The 17,286-nt window shown below is 36.2% G+C and overlaps 1 protein-coding gene across 1 annotated transcript in view; it reads right to left on the bottom strand.

The window, feature by feature from the left end:
• Positions 1-17,286, bottom strand: part of rb1 (retinoblastoma 1) — an 82,059-nt gene that overhangs the window by 5,662 nt on the left and 59,111 nt on the right. The window contains exons 18-21 of the mRNA XM_015341909.2: positions 5,847-5,965; positions 2,558-2,715; positions 1,154-1,299; positions 314-418 (exon numbers count right to left, since the gene is read on the bottom strand). Of these exons, the coding sequence (XP_015197395.2) occupies positions 314-418; positions 1,154-1,299; positions 2,558-2,715; positions 5,847-5,965 (528 nt within the window). The remainder of the gene's footprint in view (positions 1-313; positions 419-1,153; positions 1,300-2,557; positions 2,716-5,846; positions 5,966-17,286) is intronic.

The raw sequence follows: 17,286 nt of genomic DNA, 5'->3' as shown, positions 1-17,286 counted from the left end.
TGCTGCTGTCACTGTGGAACGCTCACCACCCAATAATGCAATGAACATGACAATAAAAAAATATTTTTCTTTGTGTTAATTGTACTAGCAGTTTGCTGGTATGGTCCATGATAGGAACAGAAAAACGGGGGTCAAGAATACATCCCCTGTATTCTATGTTTAAAACAGTGGTCTCTAATGCATTACCAGTTGACCTGATCGGGTAAGTTTAAAAAAACAAATCCCTGTAGGTAAGACCCTCTATCCTTGTAGTCCTGCGGAAAGAATGTTTAAAATAAATATTTGTAACTAAAAACTCAGCCTGTTGTTCTACCTCCTGGTGTGTGTTGGGAAGCTCTTTGTAGGCTGTGACAATTGTCTTGAACCGCAGGTCGATGTTCTTCACCTTGCAGATTGCATACATGGCTGACATCATGATCTGTGAAAGGTAGGAGGCCAGTGACTCTTACAAAGCCAAAATGAGGAACATTTTTAACTGGACTTAAGGAGTTTAGTCTCTTATGGTATTGCTTTGTTAAAAAATTAAAAGTCCTTCTCAAAATGAGTTTCTTAATTCAATATACTGTATTTGATTAATCCCAAGAGGGCAATTTAAGCAGCAAGCAGTAAAACATAACAAAGACAGAAAAACAAAGACAAAACAAAAAAAAAACATTAAGGAAACGTATACATACATATAACAGCAAACGGACCACAGAAGTGTATATATACTGAATGGATGTTAGTAAAAGTTGTTTTTTATTTTGAAAATCACTTTAATTGCATTTTCTTCACTAATATTTTATATGGATATCTTTAAATATCCATATAAAAGATGTAATTCATGTATTATATGCCATTAAATAAGTACACTATTTTCTACTTCTAGGAATAAACTGCAGATTCCATACATTTCCATGAACTGGCTGCCCAATATTAATTACCAAGAGTAAACCCAATATATGAATGTAAGTGACCAAGATGATGAATACTTAAAGCAGCTGCAACTTTGACCAGAACATTAAGAGTGATTACACGCCACAAGAAAGGAATGGAAATTTCTCACATTCCCCCTCATGTTTGCACGTTCTAAGATGTGAAGACATGCTTTTGCTGTAGAGCTGTTGTAGAGCTGCAAGAACACCAGCAGTGTCCCAGGCTGGGTGTGAGATACCTGGTCCAGGTGGCGGTCCTTCAACAGCTCGTGTTCATGCTGCAGTGTGTGCTGGAACAGTGTCCAGATGATGTGCTCCAGCTCAGGGTGGTCCTTTAACAGGTGGGAGAACAGCATGTTCAGACGCAGGTAGGCCAGGCGATACACTGGAAGATTAAAGGTGACAGACGGAAGTCCATGGGTGACAATCAATCTCTTAAGACAATGTAACTATGGCATTTTATAAACAAGTTGTCTTATGACCAAGTTTAAGAACCTCAAAAACTGGAAACTCAAGGCTGCAGTTTCCAGGATTCCACCATTGATAGATCCTGAAATTTCAACACTGGTCTTAACAACAAAGCCAGTCCCAACTGAATATTCTCAGGAACACTAAGTGAGATATGCATGGAGCTGAGTGAGTTAATGTTGCCAATGTGTAGATAGGATAGTAGCAAAAAAGCTACTGAACCAATTGTTGTTCCTGTTGATACACATTTCACTGGCATTAACAGCACTTGCTCCATCCATAATGAGCTTTTTGATAAAGAAACTGAAGAGCAGAACAAAAATCAGGGTTTTTCTTAGGAATCCTACCTGCATAATGCAATGCTGGAAAAGTACAAATGATAATCTGCAAACACAACACATGGTATTTCTCAGGTACTTTTGGTCACAGGAAATCTTTACATGACAGTGGCTAATCACACAAGAACAATCACATTTAATTGAGATGTGAACCAATCAGCATGGGGCAAGGATTTTAAAGGAAACTCCCATATATTTAAATGAGAAATGGAAGTGGGGAGGACACACATGAATTCTGCAAAGGACATTAAGTATTACATGTCCCTTTGGGGTTTTGTATTTCCCTGGGATTCACTTTCTTATAGGTAATGCCAGAATTATTAGGATCAAAATGCAAAGAAAGTATTAACAGCTGATACAAAAGTAGCTGAAATTATTTAAACATGTCTAATAGACTGTGATAATGACAACCATCCATCATGCACACTGCACCTCAAAGAGACAGGAAAAATGAAAAAGATAGTTGTACACATTACACATTCAGGAACAGGAATTAAACTGACTCAAACCACATTTAACATATATTAAATGCTGATTGGATTTGCCAATATCTTGGTATATTTAAGACTGAATGGAAAATGAAGCTTTACAAAAAAGTAACCACTTTTGTTAGGATTGGAGTTCTAAAACAAAATTAAGCAGCAGCCAAAAAGAAGATAACTTAATATGGTCAAAAAGTTCAAATGTGAAAGTTGCTTTGCAATATTTCAATTCCAAATATTTTCTCACAATCACAAATCTCTCATTACTACATGCATCCAGTTTCTATTTGCAAGGTAGACTTGTGAAGACTTTCTGAAATCATGGGCAAGATGACAGAAAATGAATGGAACATACCTTTCTTGTAGAAGAGAGAGAGTGAGGTAGACTTGAGGTGTTTGTGAGAGGAGGTCTGAGACTGGCTGGAGGGGCCCGTCTGAGCATCAGCTCCCTGGGAAGCACTGCTGGCGACCGACTGGCTCTTCTTCCAGGGAGACCGCACTGGGGACAGGTACCTAAGAGGCCGGGAAACACCTGTCAGCTCTGGCATTCTCACCGATAATGAGGTAGAGAACACAACGTTTCGGTCGTGGATGGGGTTGTGGCCAATTCACCTTAGCTCAGGACTAAGGTAGCGATTCATCATATTCTGTGTAGACTTCTGATGTGTGGATACATGATAACCAAAACTGGAAACTGTCAACTGTCAAACACCAGTATAGCACAGAACTGGTTAACAATCCAATGTTTTGGGACAAAACCTCCTGAATGAATTTCTCCAACCTCCTGTCTGAACTGCTTATTTTCAGCGATGTCAACTGAAATGCAAAGGGTGAGTTTCCATTCTTACTAGCTTATCAGTAAATGGCTCATTTAAATTTTTGTGTGCTAAGAAGTAATCTGCAAATGTGGATGCCTAAAATATAAAATGGTCCAGCTGAAACTGGATACAGGGAAAGCTGTATCAAATCTACACACTCTGCAATTACCTGAGTCAGTTATGTTTTTAAGTTTGAATGACTCACAGCTGTGCCGGAATGCCATAAAGTGCATTTAGCTCCTACGCATCATTCCGATTAATATGAAGTTAGCACATTAAGCCAATAAAACTTTGTTAGACTCACTGATACTGTGCTGTAGTCACGTATACATATTGTAATGACGCTTTTGATAAGAGTTCTTTATTATCTGTTTACACTCAACACTAACCTTCAACCTTGAGTAAAAGCCATTATACACATTCCATGTGAACTGCTCACTGATCGAGTAATGGTAATTATTGAGATGTTATTTTAAGTGTTATATAACAGTAATTAGTTTAAGTAATGCAAGCTGAATTATTTTCACATCTAACATATGAACATTACTCACCTACAAAAAATGTCTAATATTTCTGAGTAAAAGGTTGTTGAATGTGCTTTTAACAGTTATGAAGCTTTTATGCTGAGACTGGAGACTTGTCTCTTATATCTTCAATCAAAGACATACAGGACAGACTTCACAATCTGCCCATTCAATCTCTTTAACTGCACAGGTAGTATCCATATACAATGGCTTCATCTGAGCGAGGGCTTTAAGTACTAGAGAAATGACAGTTTCAGAGCCCTTCATTTGAAGTAATCCTCTCCTTTCTGAACATGAAGCTAAACATCAAGTGTCTGCATAAACAAACCAGACCTCCATCAACCTGAAGGACAGTGCTCCTGACAGCCTAGATTAACTTCTTTACTTTAGCGCACCCATCTTCATGTTACAAGTAGTAAAAATGATTTGAGGTTTAAATAATTGGGTCTGTTAGCAACTGTTAGCCCATTCATTTGTACAAGATTTAAACCACTTAATGTGAGAAATACAGAATGAACTCTGATATGTAATGGGTTATACTGATCATATTTACATGGGAGAGTGCTCAAAGAAAAACTTTTTTTAAAATAAAGTTTCTACATCACATTACCCAAGACTGCTGACTTTGCTTCTCCTGGCCTAGTATAGATAACACTGATGAAGTACGTCAAACAAGTATTTTCAGTGGGTCAGTCCCACTGGAGGAATGCGAGTATTAGAAATTCACAACTCAAGCAGCTGTGTGAAAAACCGCAAAATGTCTGCACGTATGATGTGGCACATCAGTCATAAGTTAAGCGACCTTTCAATGCCTACTTTGGGGAAAAAAGACAAAAACGTTCATTTGACTTTCAAATTTGAATAGGTTCTTACTCTTTTGGAAATAAACTGTTGGGGAAAAAAGTAACAATTCACACCCCACACTACGTATTTTTCAATACTGAAACTGCAATGCTGCAATATGCCATGCCAGTAATGTTTTGGCTGAAGAAATAATTTTTTATTTTTAATTTTCCAATGTTAACGGGAAAATGCAGTTAACTAGTTTACATTGATAACAACTATAAAAAGGATAATTGTCTATTTCTTCGTAAAAGTCTCTCTAAATGGCAAAGTCAGCTATGCTGGAATTACTGTGTAGCTCTTATTGCGTGTAGTTTATTTACTGAAGAAAAGATCCTTCAAAACCGGCCTAGAAATATGTTGAACACAACAAAGCTTTACATTAAGCTCAACTACTGAAATTCCTAAGATCAGGTTCTTCACCTGAACTGTCCTTTCCCATTGTATATCAGAGGCTCATTTTCTGGTGCAATAGTTCCAGGACAATGGCAAACACAAAATACTGCATCTGAGATTAATAGTCCTGGTCCTGGGCAGCACACTTTATGTGGCTTTGCATGTTCCTGCATTTTCCAAAAATTCTGAACACATTTTCAATTGTAAGGTGTACAGACAAATTAGAACAAGAGTGGTGAGTTTAACAAGCAGTTCATTCTGCCGTTGCCGTTTCAGAAACCCTTGATTCTCTCCTGGATAACAAACGTTTGTTTGCTCATGTCATCCAGCTCATTATGAAAAATGGTCAATCTTAGAATCGAAAATCACAGAACGCCCTTTCAAATGCATTCTCGCATGAAAGTAATCCACAACACAACCAGCAGCTTTGCAGCTGGCTATTTGGATAGAGAAGCCAAGATTTAGCTGCTTTTTAATGGAACTCTTATCTCACAATAATGCAATCCATTTTGATGACCATGACAAATCCTTGTATAGCAGTTCAAAAGTACATTCACTGACGTTTTCCCATTAGAGTTAGTATATCTTTGTCATTCCTAGTATCATAGGACTCAAATGTTTGCTGGGCAACTCCACTGCAAAGTACAATGTCCAACTGATACCTGCCCTCAAGACGTCTCTGCAGAAGCACCTCTTCCTCTATGAACAGCCTGCCTTCAAGCTGGTAACGCTATTGGATCTTCTTGCTCTTCAAGACTGCGTAGTGCCCAGAGCAGCTAGCAAACATCTGAGCTCTTCTTTAACTGGAGCACATGCTAGATTTTCTCTACACCCTACCCAGCCTAACACTGCCAAGGATCCAGCTACAAGAAGAAACAAGTTGTTCTCTTCTATATCAGCCTTTACCTTTTACATCTAGACACAGAACAGAAGTAATATTCTTATATCTGTGCCACACTTCCCAGAAGGGTCTGATCCCCTTGCCATTTGAAATAGGAACATGTGCTCAGTAGCGCTGGACGGACAATTGGGCCAGGAGGATTGGTGAATGGGGAAAACTCACAGGTCTGCGGCAGTGTGGTCATGCTGTAGAAGCTGGTTGAGCATCCCAGGAGGCTCAGCCTGCTCCACTGCACCCTCCTGCTCTCTGGACTGTCGGAGAAGCTCGAACAGAGGGGAGTCCTGCAGAAACAGAAAGTGAAAAATGTCTTGAAACACTTTTTTTATTTGCACACTTACTTTCAGCCATAACTTAACACTTTGTGCAGTGCTTTGATTTTCTGTGTTATCCAGAATCTCAATTCAAGTAGGTCAGCAAATTAAGAGTTTATGTTGTTAGCATGCACTAAATATTCAAATTAAAAATTACTTCCTCCTTGAGATCCAGAGTTACTTCCTGCCTTGAAGATAAGGCTGTGGTTGCCAATAATAGTGAAATTGTACCAAAATTTATTTTGGTCCTATGGACCATTATTTATGGTCCCATTTATAAACTGCACCTGAGTGATTAATGAGAAACACTTTTCATTATACTACGCACCTGTGTAAGTTTAATGACAAAGTTGAATTGAATTGAAAAAATACAGTAACAAGAGGGGACAAAACACCCTATTCACAAACTGCACCCAATACAAAGTGATGTAAAAAAATATCACCTTTGATTCATAGCTGAATGTAAATGCATTTTTCATTCTTTTGAAAAGTTAAAAATTTAACTCTTGTTTCCAGATTCGTTCATGGTTTTTGCTTGTCTAGTACTGTCATCTAGGTACTTTGAGTAAAACTGTTTAATTATGTGCACTTACCCTTCTTTACCCACATACTGTAAAGGAAGTGCTTTGAATATAAGGGGAATTACACCTAAGCACCTTTACGCACAAGTGACTCATATTAGATGAGCAGGCTTAGATCACAATGAAAGCGAGACCCGACAGACCATGCTGCTGTAAAATGGGATTTATGCTTGCTTTCCTGGTTGAAGGACTGGGACACCCTCGTATGGAAACTGTATGAGGAGAAACGTTATTTTCTGATTTTTGACAGATCAGCATGCCACAAGGGGAAGTCTCTTTTCCTGATAAGAAGAGGCTGTCCTGCTCATGCAAGGCATGGACAGACTGTAGTGTTACTGAAATAGTTAAGTACATTCCTCTACTGACCAAGATAAATGAGGTTAATCCATATATTAAGAGACAGATATCACTGAGAAGACTCCAAGCAAAGCCTCCTTTCATTATTGAGTAAAAAGTAAAGAGGGGCCTTTCAAAAAGTTACTTCAACAGAAAAATAATCATTCCAGTTATTGCAAAACACAGTGTAACCTTAATTTTAATTTTATTGAACAAGAGGCAACATGTAGAGTATCAACCCTTTCACACACAAATTAAGGTGCAATTTTTTTTAGCACTAAGGAAATGTTTCTCCATTTCCCCCTGGAAAAATGTTACATAACAGTCAACATATTTTAGACATGAATTTCAGTAAAGCAAAATTATGTTAAAACCCAAGACAAATTAGTGATTTCACAATATGTAGCAGATCATGTGTACAAGCCATACAGTATTCCTGAGTAAAGATAACAAGCTTAGTTTTTCACTCATCCCGATAGGATGTATAGAGACTCTATACCAGTGCATTTTAAAGGAAGCACAAAGATATACAAAAGACTACCAGTATGATTGGATGACACTTTTTTCAGAGCCCTAAGAGTATGTACTATGACAACAGCTCTCATCCTATTCACACCGTTAAGATCATATACTATAATAGTGTTCCGTACTTTCAGATTTTATGTTTTTGCTCACCTACTTGTTCTTTCACAGATTTAAACTTAGAAATTACTAATATCAACTTTTTAACTCTAACTTGTCAATTAGCTTTTTATTTTAAAAAAATCCTGGAATATAATACGCCATGTGGTGACAAGGTACTGTAATGCTACCCATTTAAAAAGAAAGGCAACTATGAATCTTTTGAGCCAAACGTTTTTTCACCTCCTTACATCTCTTTTATTTAGATTTTTCACAGCTTTTAGTAGAAAAAAAAAGATATTACTTAGTGAACATAACATGTTTTACATTATACAGCTGAGACAACTTTTTCCTTTTAAAGTCTTTTAAATAACTTTATAAATGTAAAAGGCAAAAGCAAATACATCAAATTAAAAAAAAATACAAATAAAAGACTGCGAATCCAAAGTGCACTGTTACTTTACCACCAAAGGCACTCCTTCCAAGCACCTGAAAGCAGTTCAGTCACCAAAAGAAAGGCATCTCACCGATGCCAAATTAAAATATTTATGACCTCAGAGTCAAGATATACACAATGTGGACTATTTTCTGTGTACAGCTGTGCTGTCTACTTCAGTTTATCATCATCTTAATCAGAGATCATTTCCTTTGATGCTGAAATCACCACTGTCTAGATTTTTGCGGATGTTTTTACTTCACCAAGGAAACATTTGGGAACAAACCTACCTCCACCCCTTTAAAAAATAAACTTGTCTGCACAAGACTCCATCTTTAAGCACACACTGATCTATACGGGGTGGCATTGTATCAATAGTTAACAATCCACTAAATGGACTCATTTAAAGAAGCACTTGTCACTTAACTGACTTTAAAGCGTGAAATTACAAGGCCCAGGCATGTAATTTACAGATATATTGTTATGAAAATATATACTTAAATTCAAAAGAGAAAACTAAATGTCAAGGTTTACTGCATGGGTTGATTCTTAAACTCTGAAGAGCATAACACACATTTATATTCAAAGGCTTCAAATCAAAAATAATTTGGAATAATTAAAAAATAAATAAAATAAAGAAATAAAAATAAAAAACAGCTTAGAAAGTTCAGAAAACATAAGGGTGTAAACTCAAGTCAGTCTGAATTTCTCAGAAAATCAAGAACAAATTCTTGATGAACAAACTACTGCCACTGAAATGAGAAATTGAAGCTCAAAAATGTGTCTTAAGAAATTAAAGCAGTCAATTTCACAATGAGCTCTATTTCAACCTCCCCAAAGTGCTATGTAAAGCAAATGGGGTGATAATCAGCTGCAGTGGTACTCCAAAATGTACGAGAAAAACAAAGATGCAGCAAAAATAGACGTTTCCCTCCAACTGAACCAAATTATGACGGAAGAAAAAGAGCATAAGCATTCAAAACAAATACTAAGGAAATGGAAGGGACAGAACATTATAATATAAAGAATAAATTGCTCAAGGTCAGCACTGCCTGAGTGAATGTGTCTTGTATGTTTACAGTAAATTGGTAAAATGGCAGGGGAAGCCTTCAGGAGAGCAAGATGCAAGATTAAACAGGAAACTGATATTCTTCTTTGTTAGGTGTTGAAAACCACAGAATAAATCTGGGTCCAAGCTGTTTAACAGTATGAGGCTTGGCATCTGTTGTAGGCAGATCTGACTGCAGCTTAAAATATATATATAATGAGACTGGGTGAAGAATGGGACACTCTTAAATCACATCAAATTGCAGAACTTGTTCTTATGGCGTGTAGTAGTATTACATTTTGACATTGCAAAACGTGCAGTGTACACAGTGTAGTCCGGTGCTCTTGATCATCTTCAGAACATGTTCAAATACACCACTATTTTCTTGTGTTACTATTACTAAACTCCTTTATTTTTATGGTTGTAATACTAATAAAAACATTTTTTCCAATTCCAAAATCAAAAACAGTCCATTTGACTTGTTAGAATCAATTCCATGAAGCTCCTGAGAGGCAGAAGTACTTCTGTATCAAAACAGAATTCTGCAATTTGAAAAGATAGCCGATGTATCAATCATATTTCTTTTCAATCTATACTAAATTCCTCATACTTTTCAGCAAGCAATACAAGTCAATTCATTCAGCCATTTTCACACACTCATGTTATATATAGTATGAAAATGAATACTAACAGACATTTAGCATGCACAAAACCCACATTCTAGTACACTTCCATCTGCTTCAGCATAAGGCTGACATCAAAAAGTTCAAATAGGTATCTGTGGTACATGCATAAGAAAGACGGAAACAAGATAAAACATTTTGATACCCACACTACTGAAACCAAGAGCATACTATAAAGTTTTTAAACGTATGTAATATGTAAATATCAGAAAGCCTAGTGATATTAACATCATTATCTGCTGTTTGAAAAAGAAACATGAAATATGTTTTTAAGAATGTGCCATGATAAGAATAAGGCTTAAAAAAAAGACATCCAAAAGCAATTTTGATGGTCAATATCTAAACTGGCTTTCAGTCTCACTGGTAAGATCTAGTAAGACTAATTTCAAAGTAATTTTTGTAAAATATGCTATAGCAACTTTCACTATGTATTGTAACCACTGTGGTCTTCTATATTAAAAGTGTAATTTGGAAAATATGGTATTTTTTAAACATTTATCTAATTTCCTCACAACTTTGCAACCCAAAGGAGAATGCTCTTGTATCTTTTACAATGTAGAACAGAAATTGATTAAGTAGTCTAAGTGCTAGCCCAATGTGACACGCTTGGCCTCCATCGCACAATAAAGTACATATCTGAACTGCTCTGTAAACTGTATCCTTCCTTGACCCTAAAAAAATTAGAGTAAGACACCTTTATCCAACTCCCTTTGCCAAGTCATTTCTAAGAGCATCGCCCAGAACAGTGGTTCTTAACTTTTTACTGTAACTTGCACCAAAATGTTATTGCACCCCTTATCAAAAATCATCGGTCAGTCAGTTTAAACCTAGAATACATCATAATTACAGAATGAAAGATAATTATTTCCATTAAGTTTACCTTAAAATACCTTCCTTTAATCATAGTACTTTACTAACAGTACATGCCCGTCCTTAGTTTTAGAAAGGTACAGGTAAATTTGGCACATCTTGCGCCAGAAAGAGCATCTCGCAACCCCAGGAGGTGCATGTAACCCAGGTAAAGAAGAACCACTCTAGATTCATTAGGAAACAGTGTACCACAAATGCAAAGAACCACCCCCCTAGTAACCTCATTCAAGTTAATCACAAGTAACAACAGGAAAAAAGGCTTATGTCTGTGCAATGTACGAAGTATAAATTCACAGCTACTGAAGTGAATTTCCTGTTGATGTAAATTACAAAGCAATTTCTTGATACCTAAATAAGCCAGTGGATTAAAAAAATTGGCCTTCTAGAAATAATCAGCAGTTGTTTTTAACTAATATCCGAGATGGTTGGCTTGAATAACTGTAATCAGACTTACACTGCTTCTTTATGAGAGAGAACCAGCCTTAAGATGTCAAACAGTTCTAATGTTTTAAACCAGCCTGCGACAGGTTACACAGTTTCTTCAGAAGTGAAAAATTACACAGAAAATGGTTATCCCAGAGCCCACTTTAAACTAGACTGAATCACAATATTTCATTTCGTAATATTACTGATTCCCTCAAATCTGGTCTTGAAAGGAACCTCATCACAAGACAGACTTCTCTTAGAAATAGGTTGGGACAAATTAACTTAAGTCTTAAAACACATTTCCTATGTTTTTTTGTAAACAAATAACATTCAATATGAAGAACTTTGTATGATATCATTTGTGCATAGTGTTTTCAATTATTTTTCTTGTTACTCCCTGTGGTCACAACTTTGGGGCCTTATTTCCACCATGTTAGGTTTACTGAAGAAATGAAAAACAAAAACAAAAGGGAACATTTTATCGGGTCTCAGATTAATATGTTGACATTATATACTTATCACAATTTACAACAATTATCTTATGGTCCCATTTGGATTTAAAACCCCCCAAATATGACCTTTTCTCTTTTCAGTGGGAGCAGCAGATAGAAAAATCACAGGCTGCTACATGTCACCTGGAACTTTTTGCTATAAACAATCTAAATTCTCAGAGAAAACGAAAACAAGAGGATTGGTATTTGATCTTACCCCCTTGTAGACAAAAAGCACAAAATGTCTAAATCGCACACCCAGCAGTGAAAGGCAAATGGGGAATAAAACGGAGGGTGTTTGATTCCTATCCTGCCCACTCTATAAAAGAAGGCAGAGAAACTGATTACATCTGACCTTTTAGTTTGTTGTGTGGGCGAGAGAATCATTTGTGACCTGCCACCCTAAAACCAAGATCTTTAAGGTCAAACAAAGACAGTTAAAAGCAGAGCTGTAAAGACGCTGCAGTAAGTACTGTTATCTTGAATCATTTTTCAGATTACTGTATAACCTTATAATTAATTACATGGCAAGAACTGATAGGCATCACCTAGAATTTACTAATCAATAAACAAAATTATCAGATCAACTAGACAACTAATAGGTCATATGTGATTTACACATATTCCCTTTTAGCAGGATCTCAGTTAGATATGAACCAAAGGACAGACTACAAGATGGATATAAAAAACATTAGTAGCAGACTATGGGCCTAATCAGAAAACCTCCTATGAACAAGCCCCTTTCCCTAGTCAAATAAAGTTAAAAGGAAGTTTTAAAGAAGAAGCTTTAAAGAAGCTGCAGTAAGTACTGTTATCTTGAATCATTATTCAGATTACTGTATGAGAGTGGATGAGGAGAACTCTGCATAGCCCGCACCTTTAGAAAAACACAAAACTACAGCACTTGTAGCCACAGACAAAAAATATTCCCTCATTTTCAGTGTAGTCATGGTGATAAGGCAGATCCCATACCACCTCAGAACTTCTACAAGGAAAAAAGCATGCACTTCCAAAAACTGAGTTCTCCCTGGGTGCTGACTGATTGTTCCCATAAGACCAGGAGTTCTGCAAGACTTCAGGTTTCAGCTTGTTCACCGTGTTGGAGTACAATATTGACGTTACACTTGTGACTAAGACTGTTTCCTAAGCAGTATGAGCCTTCAAATCCCTGCAGGGTTCCAGCCAGCCTGTCAAAGTATATGATATGGGACACGTATAACAAGTCGATACACAGGCTTGGTTTTATTCACTGCCTTTAAGAGAATAGGGGATTGTCTATGTTCTCACTGCTGTTTCTGTTCAGGGAAAATAATCCTCTGAAAAATCACAATTTGGTGTGCACTGGTGAAACTAACCTTAGATACTAGAATATACAAAGGGGCATAAAGCATCATTTAACAGAGACAAGCTAACGAGGCATCACAGATGAGCTAGTAAAAAACTAAATATATTGTCTGCCTAGCAATGAGTTTTGCAGGTTTTGAAACACCACACAACTATACTATCCAACTGTTTACTACAGCCCACAGGATTACAGCATTCAACATGCAACAGCTGTACCATAATCTATAAGCCATCTTGGAAAAAAGCTTTAGACATATGAAGACATAAGGGAAAAACCAACGTAAAACACTCTGGCTTAGTTATATAAACATATTCAACAGCATCTGTTATGCTTGAGTCCACTTGGATGTTAGGATGTTCAAAAAAAGAAAAGAAGTTAAAAAATAAAAAGTTTGTGGTATAATGTATTACGTTTAGCAGGTGATGTAATGTAAATGAAAGGAGGGGAACTTATTTTATACTTTTTCCTGTTTTTACCACTTGTTACTGAACTGGTTTAGCACTGAAACTAATGTAGCCACACTTTAAAAAAAACTTTTAGAAGCATCAGGTTTAAGAGTTTCTCACTGGAAAATCTGTCACTCAAAGGTTACTTCTTTCATTCAAATTTAGGTAATCCCAAACTTTTAATTATGAATTCATCAAGAAAGAATAAGATGAATAGTAAATTGCATATCTATGATTTCAGGACTCAAGATAAAATAGTGATGATCCACATGGAACCCAACATGTACCAACATGTCACCTGTATTTAAAATGGCTCCACCAACATTTATACTGGTTTGGCTACTATTTAATGTTTAGAGAATATGCATTCACAGAGAAGGAAAATAACAGGTCAAAAAGTGAATATTTGCCCACAGCCTTATTAGAGCTTGATCAGGACTTTGCATGTATTTCAAAACACTGCAGAATATACAGCAGCCCAATCCTACTCAACTACACAGAACTACGCTCTAAATCCTGCTATAAACTTTATACTATAGGTGAAATGGTCCTTGAAACACACATACTAACGAGCCAAAATATTAGGAACATTCAACAAACAAAATCGCACGGGATCTTCAGAGCTCGATCAGGTTTTTGTGTGTATTCGACAATGTTTTGAAACATAGCAGCCTAATCCTAATCTACTTTTAAGTGGGTAATACCGTGTGCTTCAAAAGTCAACCACACATTGCCAGTTACTGTAAGAGGTAACTTGCGTTTCTGGATTCTTGTAATAGTTTGGTCAGTCAGGATACTAATATGCAATACCTACATCATTACTTAACAGTGACTGCACATGAATAATGTGCCTGAACTTTAAAGACATTAAAAGGTTCTCTCTAGTACAATGTTCCTATATAAATAAAGAACTAAATCTCATGGAAAAAAAAACTTTTATAGCATGTTTTCTATGATTTAAAATTAGACTTTAATTAAAAACTTAAAAATTCATTAAAAGGACTTTTTTGCAGATGGTGCACTGATATTAGATTTAATTGATATGACATACGTAAGTTATGTTGATTAGCCTTAACTACAGTAGTAAAGAAATGTACATCTTTTTAACTGATATGATTAAAACAACTTTCAGAATGAATAATTAAAAAGTGAGTCAGATGTTCCGTCATCAGAATGACACTCCTGACCACCTGCCAGTCAGATTCCATGAGTTCCTCCTGTGAGAAAAGCTAGTTTATTTTACTGTAAATGGAATGTCACAAACATTAATTGCTCAGCTGAAAAGAAACTAGCTTTCAATTTCAATATGAAGAAAACCTCTCTCGCCAATATGTTTGGTCTTCCATGTAATTGATGCTTCCCTCAACTTGTTTGTATTTTCACAATGATCCTGATCAATCAAACCTGATACCTCACATATGTAATCAAAAGTTTGGATACTAGTAGTTACAGCCAAAATCTTATTATGAAACTTAAATTCTCTCACTAATGAGTTGCTCTATAATGCATCATTAGATTGGTTTAAATGAAGCAACTGCTATAATAAAGGTCATCACTCACTGTAGAGATTACCCTGTAAACACAAAGTTGTTGCTACCTGATTTATACACATGGAAATCCAAAATTTCATTGTTGAGGTCCATCTATAATTCATTTTAGAGGAAGGAAATACAAAACCAATTAAAAGTCTAAATAAAACTACATACACCAGCTGTTTGACACCTTAATTTTGAAAGATTACAAAATATATTATGCAAAATGAACTACTTTTTCATTGGAGATATACAAATCAAGAATTCAGTCATGCAATGTGTGAAATGTAAGAAACCCAGAGGCTTAATTCACCTGGTTACGAGTCCTACTAATGCTTATGATGTCAATCAGTTACTGAACAAAGGGAATTTTCCATTCAACTTGTTTTCAGTTCCTGCCTGTGCCTTAAAAAACAGTATCCATCCAGTTGTATGGCACCACGCACCACAAATGACTTTTGTGACCTGTCTGCTTGAAAGCAGACAATGCAGACTTTTTCTAAAGACAAATCAAGCTTGCTGTTGTCACAAACTGCCCCTACAGAACAGCAAACCTATGTTTCAAGTGTTCCTCAGTTTTGAAAAATGTATTTTAGCATTTATGACGGTTTTCCTCTAAAAACCCAAAGCACTTTACAATGTTGCAACTCAAATGACTCATTATGCCACAGACTTGCAATATCTAGAAGATCTTGTGTTCCCTCCTACATTAGTTCTCAAATCTGGTGTACACACTTTCCTGTGCATTTAAACATAATGGCCTTTTAAAAAAAACAAATCCCCAGATTCAAATAAACTCAAGTTGACCTCTGACTCCCTACCCTCTAAAAAAAATCAAATATGTTCTTTACTTACTTGATCAATGCCAACACTGACCATGTCATTCTGTTGGGTCTTCACCTCTAGAAGGTAAAATTCTTTTTGTTACTACAGTGAAAGAATAACTATTCAAAAAGTTCACTTTTTTCACTGTAATTGTAATGCTAACCAAAAGGAAAAGTTCACAGCGACTTCCCGTACCAGACTACGAGATTAACAAAGCTGGGCAAAAGAGAGATATTCCCCAAGAGTAAAGACAGATGTTTACGTTGACATTAAAATTCCTCAAATTCTAAGACCTGTTTCATTACAGCCCATGACAAACCTTCTATCACTGGAAATATAAGAAACTCTTCAAACTTCAAACTTTCATCCCCAGTTATCCACAGGGGGTTTATACTGTCTGGAGATAGACCACACCTCAGATTCAAGTCATAAAAACATTACCACTTGTGAGGAATAGTTGTATGGATCAGGAAAGGTAATAGATGACCTGTCAATTAAAGCAGTTCACTGTAGAACAAAAAAAATGGTCAAATGCCTGAGGTGTCTCCAGATACTTGGCGAGGATTTGAATTTAAATCAAGGTATGGTTTCTCAACCAATACCCCACCCCTATTTTCCTAAGAACAAGTCTGAAATGCCTCACAAGCATGACTGCCAAGTTAACAACTGTGAGACAAGTGTTACAAGCTGTTTCTGTAATTTTAGGTTAAGTACAATTACAAGAGAACCAACAAAAAAAGAAGAGAACCAATAATAATAATGATAAATACAGAGGAAATTTAACAACATAAAACCAAAAACACCAAGACAACCATTCTACACAAAAGCTTCAAACCTCGATCATTTATTTTGTAAAATGAACCTGTTTCAAAAGTAATTGAAGCTCTGTCAGTGGTAACCCTGTTTTTTAACATTTTACTGTGCCTTACATGAGTGTTGTTTTTTTCTACTCAATAAATCGTTACATACAAATTTACATATAAAACTGAAATATGCAAAAAGCTTTGGGAAATGTCTTTGTTCATTTAACAACGGGAAAGAGTGGCTTTCCTGCCAAAAGGCTGTTGTCACTCTTGTCAGGTCTTGTTCAAATGAGGAAAAAGACATCCAACTTATTATACAAATTACAGGTTCAATTCATCTAAAGCCTGTACGCGTTATCTGTTAGCTGTACTTTTACCTTATTAACTGAGGGTGAAACTGTAAAATTATACACCTATACAGTACTTCCATGTATCCACCTATCATTTCTGAAATCTCTAGCAAAACAATTATGAAAATATCTTGCTTTTTCAGACTATTCGGGGTCTTTAATGTGGGAAGGTACTGCAGGTAGTCCAGTGCGCTGAGGAGAAAGCAGGAGCTTAGCTCAGCCCCTTACTGTATGATCTGTGAGGCTCAGGGTAGGGAAGTCATGCTTCGTAGTCCCTAGTATTTCCTTACATGAAAACGTAAACTAAGGTTTTAAATAAAAGCACAGCACAAATTGCTGACCCACTGTCCATCCTTTGTACAGCTGCAGAGAACACAATCAGCTCAAATTATTAGGGCTTATTATTTCTGCAAAGCACAAAACAAGCTGCTTTTGTTAAACAGCTTACTATTAACTACTTGAGAATTCAAGAAACTTTTGGTCAGAGGGATTTACGTT

The sequence above is a fragment of the Lepisosteus oculatus genome, chromosome 5 (assembly GCF_040954835.1).
Source record: "Lepisosteus oculatus isolate fLepOcu1 chromosome 5, fLepOcu1.hap2, whole genome shotgun sequence".
Taxonomy (NCBI): domain Eukaryota; kingdom Metazoa; phylum Chordata; class Actinopteri; order Semionotiformes; family Lepisosteidae; genus Lepisosteus; species Lepisosteus oculatus.
Note: the sequence above shows the minus strand (reverse complement) of the source record. Positions and strands in the feature narration are given on the sequence as shown.